The 10,469-nt window shown below is 38.7% G+C and overlaps 1 protein-coding gene across 1 annotated transcript in view; it reads left to right on the top strand.

Moving 5' to 3' along the window:
* The window catches only part of FBN2 (fibrillin 2), a gene marked incomplete at its 5' end in the record, with an annotated part of 260,278 nt that extends 251,905 nt beyond the window's left edge, over window positions 1–8,373 (top strand). The window contains 3 exons of the mRNA XM_008570929.1: window positions 3,152–3,383; window positions 4,604–4,775; window positions 6,448–8,373. Of these exons, the coding sequence (XP_008569151.1) occupies window positions 3,152–3,383; window positions 4,604–4,775; window positions 6,448–6,822 (779 nt within the window). The remainder of the gene's footprint in view (window positions 1–3,151; window positions 3,384–4,603; window positions 4,776–6,447) is intronic.
* Between the last annotated feature and the right edge of the window lie 2,096 nt (window positions 8,374–10,469).

Here is a 10,469-nt window from a genome sequence, read left to right on the forward strand (position 1 = left end):
ATGAGGCCCACCACTTTACTAAATACCAAGGACTTCTTGGTTAATTCAATGGAACCTAAAACAGAAGAATGATTCTTTAATATTTCACATTGTGGCAGCTTAAATAGAATTCTTGTTTTTGAAGAGAACATATATAGTGTATGAACTTAGTTCTCAAGGTTTTTAAGTTTCCTGAAGTTTCTGTCTATAAACATCTAGGGCAAAAATAGCTGCACAGATTTTTACTAAATTTAGAGGTTCTGTTTAGAATGGTCTCACTTAAGATGCTGTGGTATTTCCAAGTTCCCCTTTATGAGATCCTTGGGGCAGACACTACGGCAAGGCAGTCACCCGAGAGTGGCTCACTCCGGTGTCCAGCCAGAAGCCTGTGTGCCTTCTAATCAGGAGAGACCCTATGGGCAGAGGAATAAATGGCTTCAGATATGAATGCAAACTGAAAAATACATGAGCAGATATCCCCACTGGCAGGTATTAATTTGCGAGCCTGCTCCTCAAAATGGCTAACTCTAAGCAGCAGGCTCCTGGATAAGACAGCAGGGATTTAATTCAAAAGATTCTAGATTCTTCTCTGCAGGGTTGAGGAATATACCTGGTTTCTAATAAAATTGATGACTTTCTTGCCTTGAATCCACATAACCAGTTATAACTTTGACTCAAATATATGGCAGAAATAGAGTGAAATAGCCAATCAAGAAACTAGTAAAAGCAACAAGTTAGCAAAAGAACAAGAATTATAATAAAATGAAAATTGAAAGGCCACAAACATTTTTATCTGTCCCTACTTGTGTGAATACCTTCAGTCATTGATGTGATTTACGGGGGATTATAGAACAAAGCATTTCAGACAGATTTACTGGAGTCTCCCAGTAAATGGTCAAAACTGTTGGTTAATACATTAGATAATTTAAATAGATAAAATTGTAAACCTATGATGTTATTAATTCTTCCACCAATTTAAGAAAAATAAAGGTTCATTGAAAGTACTAATATTGAAAAAAGCTTTCAGTTCAAACTAACACTTTAGGAAGTTTTGAGCCATTTCCCAGGGAGAATTTATAACATTTTGGCATATGGATTGTACAGATATATGTAACATTCTCAACTATTTTCAAACATAAATTATTCTAAATTGAAAATATGTGAATATTATTTTCAACTAAACATAAATTATTCTAAATTGAGAATATGTGAATATTATTAACATTTGCATATGAAGAGAAATGTCTTAACATATGAAGCTTTTGTTATTCAATGTTAGTAACTTCCAGTTGCTTCTGTAGCTTTTTCAAAATAATTTATACATAGCTTAGTTGAGGCTTGAGTCAAAGTATGTCTCAGAGAAGAACATCTTTATCTAAATCTATAAAATTTTGCCATGATATACATTTACAGCATATAAATATGAGGCATATTATGGTGCTTCCAAAAATATTGCATATTTTAAAATATTCGAAGAGGCATTTTAAATGAAGTTTATTCAGTTAATTGGTTTTGCCTGGTAATTTTTCTGCCTAACACAATGTTTAATACTGTATTCATGCGGAGATCGTTTCCTTAAATTGTAATCTAATTTAGATTCCCTGTTAGGAGAGAAACACTGCATATGAATGTCAGATCTAATTATAAAAGTAGATGAGCCTTTGTGGCAGAATTCCAAGTCTTTTGTATATAGTAATAAAATAGCATTTATATTTATGTCATATGTAGCCAAGTTATTGGGAATTTATTTATATACTTTTCCTCCATGTAATAAAATTAAGCTAAGAATTTTCACATATTAAGTAATTACAGCATATTTTATATTCGGTGATTAAGAATTCTTCATTTGGTAGTCTCATTTAATTGCGAAACTATAATCATGATACAAATATGTATGTACCTAGTAACATCTGCCCTTTCTGTAACCTCTATCCTGTCCTTAATGAAGTGTAATTTCCTGTCTGAGAGGACTCTTCACCGAGACTGTCTGCATCTTCCGTCACTGCAGATCCTCAGTTGCCTCCTAGCCATGGTGTCCCCGGCATACACCTGCTTGCAGATGGGCTTGTTTCCCCACATGGGCTGAAATATATACTTATATATTAGGTAAACAGACACTCTGTGCTCCACATGGAGTCGCAAAAATTGCAAGAATTCCACAAAACAGATGTGATTTGTGCCCAGAGTAAAATTTGGATTATAATAAAGCCCAAAGGAGTCAAGCCACATGCTGTATATCAACCAGACAGTTAAGAGCAAAATTATAACCTCCAAAGTTAAAAGCACAATCAGGTTTTGAATGTGTAAAAATGATAACAGCAACTGAAATATAACCTATCATTATCCTGCTGTAGTCACTAAACTATTAAAAGCTGTGTGTCAGCTGATGGCTGGATGCAAGCCTATCTCAGAAGGCACAGTCCACATCAAATGCATTCTTAAGCAGTTAAATCTCTGTACTAGGTTATTAGTCCAATAGACCCAATTAAATAGTGTTTATTTTCATTGTTTTCATTTAGGGCTTTTAAATTTTTTATATACTTTCTCTCCATATGTAATAAAGGTTTGCTAGGAGAATAGATACAAAAACAAGTAGAGACATAGATTTTTAAAAATTGGGATATAATTCACATACCATAAAATTCACCCTTCTAAAGAGTCCAGTTAAATGGTTTTTAGTACAGTCTCACAAGGGTGTGCAACCATTGACACTTCTAGTTCCGGAACATTCTCATCACCCCCAAAAGAAACCCCATCCACGATAGCAATCATTCCCCATTTCTCTCTTCCTCCAATCTCTGGCAAGTCCTAATCTACTCTCCATGTCTGTGGGACAGCACAAACAGAATATGGAGGGACATGGGCTGGGCTGGCCGGTTAGATCAGTTGGTTAGAGCATAGTTGTTACAATACCAAGGTCAAGGGTTTGGATCCCGGTACAAGCCAGCTGCCAAAAAAAATAAGTAAATAAAATAATGATAAAAGGGTAAAGCAAGGTTTTTCTTAAAGTCATAATTTAGGGAGTGTTTTTTTATTTCATATGCTTTGCAAATCAGCCATCAGAGTAAAACGATTTTAATATGATTCTGGAGTTATTTCTTCCATAAAATTGTAGGTACCTTGAAACTCCAGCTCTGCCCGCTTCCCTAAGTTTCCCACGTTGTTTTAACAGATGAGAATGAATGCTCCAACCCAAATGCCTGTGGCTCTGCATCCTGCTACAACACCCTGGGGAGTTACAAGTGCGCCTGCCCCTCAGGGTTCTCCTTCGACCAGTTCTCCAGTGCCTGCCACGACGTGAACGAGTGCTCGTCCTCCAAGAACCCATGCAATTATGGCTGCTCCAACACAGAAGGGGGCTACCTCTGCGGCTGCCCACCTGGGTACTACAGAGTGGGACAGGGGTAAGGCAGCCCACCAGCCTCCCCGCACAGGAAAGCCTGGTCATCCCTTCCCCACTGAGTCCAGGCTACGTGACCACCTACCACTGCAGGGAAGGGTCAGTGTTTAAAGGCCCATGAGGCAAAAGTGTTCATCAGAGCTTGTAGGGTGTGCAAATAAGCACCAGGAAGCGACACAGACTGCATGGCCATGGTAGAGGAATTACCTTCTTTGTGGCAAGCGTGAGACTTGAACCTTTATACCTGTATCACTCTTTGCCCTTCATAATGACCAGAATCGATTCAGTCAGACCCAACGCCAGAGAAAAGCAGATGTTTAAAAATGCGGCTCCCGTGTTGCCACAGATGCCTGGGCTGGAAGGTAGAAGTGGGAATGGCCTGGCCCCAGATTCTTGTATGAGTGTTGGCAGGTGCTAGCCCCGCAGTCCCTGAGGGTGGAGTTTGTCCTTCTCTTTGCTCATCGGGCTTTTCTGCTGCACAGAGAGAGGATGGTGTCTAGTTGATGTGGCACCTCTCATCGCAGGCTCATCGCCACGAGGCTGGCTTCCCTCCAGCAAATCACTCTCTCTCAAATCCTGTAGGCTGCGGCTGAGGTACTGGCCACGTGTATCCTTCTATAAGGCAGCGGTGCTCAGTAGCACAGAAGATGGGAATTTAGGAGTCAGTCAGGGTCGCTGTCCTCAGAAGGAGCAGTGTGCAAAGCTGGGGCTGGGGGACGTGGACCCATCTGCCCAACATCGCTATACAATAAAACAAAAGCTTGGTCTTTTTAACTTAAAACAAAGGTTTGGTCTACACAAGGGCCATTTAGAGCCAATTCACTTGACTCTTCCACTAACCAAACTATGAGTTCAGAAATCTCAATTGTTAAAGCAGGGAGCTTCGTTGTGAGCAGCACACACAGGCCTCAGGCTGATGAACTCCTCTTAGCCTTCTCTTTGAAAATTCATACCCTGCTTTTACCTGGCTTCAGTCTAATTAGGACTGAAAATTTGGGAGGCCTAGGGCTTGCCCTCAGAAGAATTTTGCTGTTTCAAAATAAGGGAAAATCTCATGTATTGAGTGATTAAAAAAAAGAGTTACAAAGAGTATTAGGTTTTTCTGTTCATGAGGTTAGAGTTTGCTTTGTTGGTTTCATATTTTTGAAGTGCTTGTTTTACCACTGGAAAACTATGGTCAAAGTTAATGGTAAAGACTAATAATACTTTGCTTCTTGCAAATAGCCACTGTGTCTCAGGAATGGGATTTAACAAAGGGCAGTACCTGTCACTGGATACAGAGGTCGATGAGGAAAACGCTCTCTCCCCAGAAGCATGCTACGAGTGCAAAATCAATGGCTACCCTAAGAAAGACAGCAGGCAGAAGAGAAGTGTTCACGAGCCCCAAACGACTGCTGTGAGTAGATCTCACTTTGTTTTGCCACAAAGTATTATCCATATGGAGTCAAGTATACAGTGCAGTTTATGTAGTTTTCAGCCTCTGTGAAGTTAAACCTATCTTGAAATTTAATGGGTATATTAATGAATCCAATGTGGTAAAGACAAGTAAATTAAAATTAGTTGAATTATTAGCTCAAAACACAAAGGCTGGGGAAAACACTTTAAGATTCACAGTTTCAGATCACTTCCTTTTGTTTTAGTTTTTGATTTGTGCCCTAGGGTATGAGATGTCCCTCTATGAGATGGTTACTTTGAAATGATTCAGAAAAATGAAATTATTTTGAATTTGCTCAGTTCTGTTTTATACACGTGGAGCCTACTAGGCTGATTTTAATTTTCAGCAAATAAGCCAACTAGGTCTCATATTCTGTGACTTATTTGTATGAAAGTTGTTCCTGCCATAAAAAATTTGTCTTCAGATAACTTGTATTTATTTTTCAGGGAACTAAAGATCTAAATTGCCTGCCACTAGTGTTTCCCATCCTTCAATGGCATTTTAACAGAGTGGTTAAAGGGGTCCTCTCCACTCAGTACCTGAGGCATGTTTACATAACCTCTCTCTACCTCAATTTCCTCACCTGCAACATGGAAATAAAAATACTTACCTCTGAAGGTTGACAGGAGGATTAATTGAGTTGAAACATGTGAAGTGCCTGGAATGGTGTCTGGCATATACATTGCACATGTTCAGTCCTTGTCAGGGATTAATAGCCCTTATCTAGAGATGATGATTTCCCTGAAAATTAGAATCAGCGTAAGGTCGTCACTCTCTTCAGTTAATGTTACTGAGAGATCACCTCACAAAAAAACCTAGCTAACAACTAACTGGCTGTGTGAATTGGGCAATTTGCTTCAGTGTTTTGGGCTCAGAAACTTTCCTGATCTATATGATAACACTTCTTTAGCCAAAAAGTTTGTGATCCTATTTTATAATAGCAAATAAGCCCATGTTGCATTTACCCCAAGTAGACTAAGGTGCCCAACTGATGTTTACGTATGCCAGTGGAGATGCCAATCAAGTCAGACTTGGTTCATCTGGGCCCTGCCCCACTGGCTTTTACCAAAGCTCATTCTACTGGAGCCCTTAGGACTCTGCAAATCACTCACTCTGCATAGCACTCATGACTGCAGGTAAACCCCCTCATCATGCACAAGCCTTACAAATTGAAACCAAGCCTTCAGAGTGAAGATTCTTCAGGTTGCAATCTGTGCTGCAGGACATAGCAGTACTCATTTTGACTCGAGGGAAAAAAAATACAATTATTTCCTAAATTGTCTTTTAAAAAATTATTAATAAGCGTGATAGTCCATAAACTCATCCAAAAAACTTAAAATGTGAAAGCTCTCTGTAGGCTCAGTCCTGTAAATTTTAATTACCTTGTTAAGGCTGAGTGAGAAGTCATAAAGATTTACAGGGCATTCTCTGTGGAATTGACCTTTTCTCCCAGATGACAGGAATTTAACAATAGCCTCTTTCACAGCCACTGGTTGTAAGGGGAGTGCAGAAAGGTGGGGGAAGCCACCGCCTGTCCTTGTGGCTGTAGGTAGCCCCAGCAGCAGTTTCCTTTCTAGTCCTCTGCTTGTGCTATAGAAGCTCGTCTCCAGTCATTTTCTGGCTCTCTCCCCAGCTTGAACAGATCAGCCTAGAGAGTGTCGACATGGACAGCCCTGTCAACATGAAGTTCAACCTCTCTGGCCTTGGCTCTAAGGAGCACATCTTAGAACTCATGCCTGCCATCGAACCCCTCAACAACCACATCCGCTATGTCATCTCCCAAGGGAATGACGAGGGCGTCTTCCGCATCCACCAAAGGAATGGGCTCAGCTACTTGCACACAGCCAAGAAGCAGCTTATGCCCGGCACATACACACTGGAAATCACTAGCATCCCTCTCTACAGGAAGAAGGAGCTTAAAAAACTGGAAGAGAGCAATGAGGATGACTACCTCCTAGGGGAGCTCGGGGAGGCTCTCAGAATGAGGCTGCAGATTCAGCTCTATTAATCCTTCACAGACTTGGCTCCAGGCTCAAATCCCAGCACAGCCAGCCTTCAGAAGTGTTTGAAAAGTCAGTGACTAATTATAAAGAGGAAAAAAAAATGACTTTTGTTTCTTTCCTCCCTGTCTCAGACTTCAGAATGTTGACTCTCACAGGGAGAGATAATTTAGATTCTGGTGTGGCCAAAGATTTGAGTACAAAGGCAACCGTGGTTACTGTATTTTTTATATAACTTCATTTAAAAATATATTAAAAAAGAAACGAAATGTTCAAGAGATCAGCATATGGCAGTAAATGCACAAAAATAATGTGAGCTTTTTTTTTTTTTTCCTGTTAGCAGTCTGTAACACTTTGGGTATTTTGCTATAGTTGCTAATTAAAAAAATATAGATGTTTATTTATTTTTAATGCAGTAATATATGGAGAAATGAACAAACTATGTAAACAAAAAGGGAAACTCACTTGTTTTTCTTTAGATTTATAAATTTGAGCTATTTCTTTTAGAGGTGCTTTTAAAAAATTCAGTAGATTCAAGAGATGTTTCCTTTGGTTTTCTGCCAGTCATCCAACTGGTTCGCACCTGATTATTTTAAAGAAAGCCTCACAGAGCTGAATGGGCAGCATAATCAATAATTTTAAAGACATGAATGTCATTAGATCCCTTATAAAGGAGATCAAAGCCAGAGCAGCTCATTGGGACAATATTTCATATCACCAGACACACCAGGCAACGGAAGATGAAGCACAACCACTGTAGCAAAATACCTTGACTGCTTGTGAGACCATTAGAGTTGCAGGCCAGACTGTACTGTATTTCCTTCTCATGACCTCAAGGAACCACATGTGCTACCCACAACACCTCATTCTTACCCAGGGTGCGCTGCGTACTTGTGGAACCGTAGGCAGCTGAAGAACCGCCTTTCCTTTGAAAAGGAACACCTGGCGTTCTGTAGTGTTTGGTGCTGTCTTAGATTAATGGTGCATTTATTATGTTCAAGCTATTTCAGGATTGCCATATGTGCAAACAAATCATGCAGTACAGCCAAGGAATATATGTTGTTGTTTTTTATTAAATCCATTTTTTTAGAATTTTCATTAATACTGTAGTTATACACCATATGCCTCATTTTATCATAGCCTATTGTGTATGAAAGATGTTTGTACAATGAATTGATGTTTAGTTTGCTTTAGTCATTTAAAGAGATATTGTACCAGGATGTGCTAATAATAAGAGTACATCTCCAGTTCTCAACCCAAGAACCTGTCCCCGGACCAGTGACCAAACCTCATATGTGAAATGGCCAAAGTATACACAGATTCCCGGTTGTTCCTCTCACACCTGTGCTGACCAAAGATTAGATCCAGTTATATCCAGTGTTTTGGGTTTTGTTTTTTTGTTTTTGTTTTTGTTTTTAATAACTAAAAAAAAAAAAACCAGTGTAAATTTGTAATCAAGTGTTTGTGAGGAAAAACTTATGGTTTTTGGTTTTGTTTGTTTTTGTAGGTCTATGTATCAAATATGACACTTTTCTCGCAATAAAGCTTATTTTGGGGTAGTTTTGTGGCTGAGAGTTTTATGGGACTAAAACCCCTGTTGTATCTGTGGAAGGGTCCAGGGGCTTTGCTTATAGGGACCTGTATTAAACAACCAGACAGAGAACCAGGCTCACTTACAGGAAGATAAGAGAATGTTGTCAAATCTGTGAAACAACATAAGCAGTAGTGTTCAATTAATAATTACAATTTAAAGTTATATTCAAATAGAAGGACTTAAGGCCGTTAGTTGTTCACTCCTGCATAGTTTCTAAGTTTCCTGGGACCCATCTTCCTAGAGACCTCAAAGAATTTCTTCACTCCTTCCACAGGTCAGCTTTGAATGCAATCATCATGTTAAAGTCCTTTAAGTATCCACAAGGAAATGAAACTTTTTTTAGAAAGTCTTCCTTCTTTAAGGTAGAAATTTTTCTGAACCCAAGTTTTTAAGCAAAAGTAATAGCAGGCATACCCAAGCCAAATAGCATCTTCACCTGAAATAATCCAAAAGTTTCTTATCTCTTGCAATGCTGTCCATTTTACACAGTGAAATGGATTTAACAAGTTATTTAACGTGAACTCTCTTTTGATGCACTGCTGAAACAAACAGAAATGTTTCCAAGAGTCTTCGATGTTAATTCAATACATGGTTTAAGAATTTGTGTGCCTAAATTTTTCATCCAAGAAATAAGAAAACAAGAAAATATTATGACTGATCTTAATGCTGTTCTTTGCCAGTCAGAAATTAGCTGCATGGAATAAGAAAAGCATTTGCCTCGGGGTATCCTTTAAAACTTAACATGCATATTCCGTTTCATCTGGCATCTATTATTGGTACAGCATCAGCGTTGTAATATGAAATTACCTGGAACCAAATTTGACTCTAGCTTTGGATATTGAGCAACACCCTTCTTCATTTAGCTTTAACCTGCTCTTGAGGATGTTTGAGAATCCACATCTCTAGGGACGTTAGAAGAATGTACTAGAAGGAAATGACCACTTCAAGATGCTCCTTCCAGGAGGAACTTTCTCAGGCACCTCTGGTAGCTTTGTTGTGATTCTCTTACTGTGAACACTGACACAGCCGTGATGAATTTACACCTCTCTGATCACCAAGTGCTAATGATATTTTCTATACTATTTTGTCATTCCCATTAATTTCCCATTTGTTTCAGAAATTTCCTTAGCTGAGTTATAGAAAACCCTGCAGAAGACAAAAGTATAATATAAGCCCAGACATATAAACCAAATCCAGTGGTTATATCTATAATAGTAAGCAATAATTTTGTCTTCAGCTGACGAGAATTCTCTTTCCACTTGCATTTAGATTTGGAGCTTTTAAAAACTTTAGTCCTATTTAGTAGCTTTTGCTTTTGCTGCTTACTTGTGGTAGATGAATGTTGGTTATGTTTGCACGTGAACACTGAAAAAATAATTCAGAGTAACATATTAGTGTTACACTAAATTCAAGCATCTGCCCTTTATATCATCTAGGAATATCATACAGGATCATTCGTACAGTCTTTCCCTTCTAAATACACTAAGGTTTTATTTTAAATTAATTGCCTTCTTGGTCCACAGAATAAAAGCTTAGGGTTGACAGTGAGGAATAGAACTAAAAATTATAGCGCATCAATCTTCATATATTAAGTTGAACCATGTAAAATCGTCCATACGTGGCCATGTTTCACCTACAAAATAGCAATTTCATATGGTTCCATTTAATAGTTCAGAAATATTCCTTTTCTTCAAGAATAGACTGGAAGTCTGAAAATCTGTCTTCTCTTCAAAAGACAATAAATTCCATTCACTCCTGTCCATGCCGCTTGTGGCTCATTTACACTCCTAATTTGCAATAGACCACAGGAGAGTATACGTAATTTGTTCAGACCACCACTTTCTTTTATGCTGCAAAGACATTGGGAAGTCTAAACCACACATCTTCAGGACCTTCATGGGATTTCTAGAAGCTGTTTAAAGACAGAGGCAAATCTATTGGGAAGGGTTGGAATGTAGCACAATGTTTTTAAAAACGGAAAAGGGGGAAACTTCAGGGATCTTCACCTCTAAGGAGACAGGGAGAGAGATGGAGATTCATTGTCACCCTACAGGATATAAA

The sequence above is a fragment of the Galeopterus variegatus genome, unplaced genomic scaffold (genome assembly GCF_000696425.1).
Source record: "Galeopterus variegatus unplaced genomic scaffold, G_variegatus-3.0.2 Scaffold645, whole genome shotgun sequence".
In the NCBI taxonomy this organism is placed as follows: domain Eukaryota; kingdom Metazoa; phylum Chordata; class Mammalia; order Dermoptera; family Cynocephalidae; genus Galeopterus; species Galeopterus variegatus.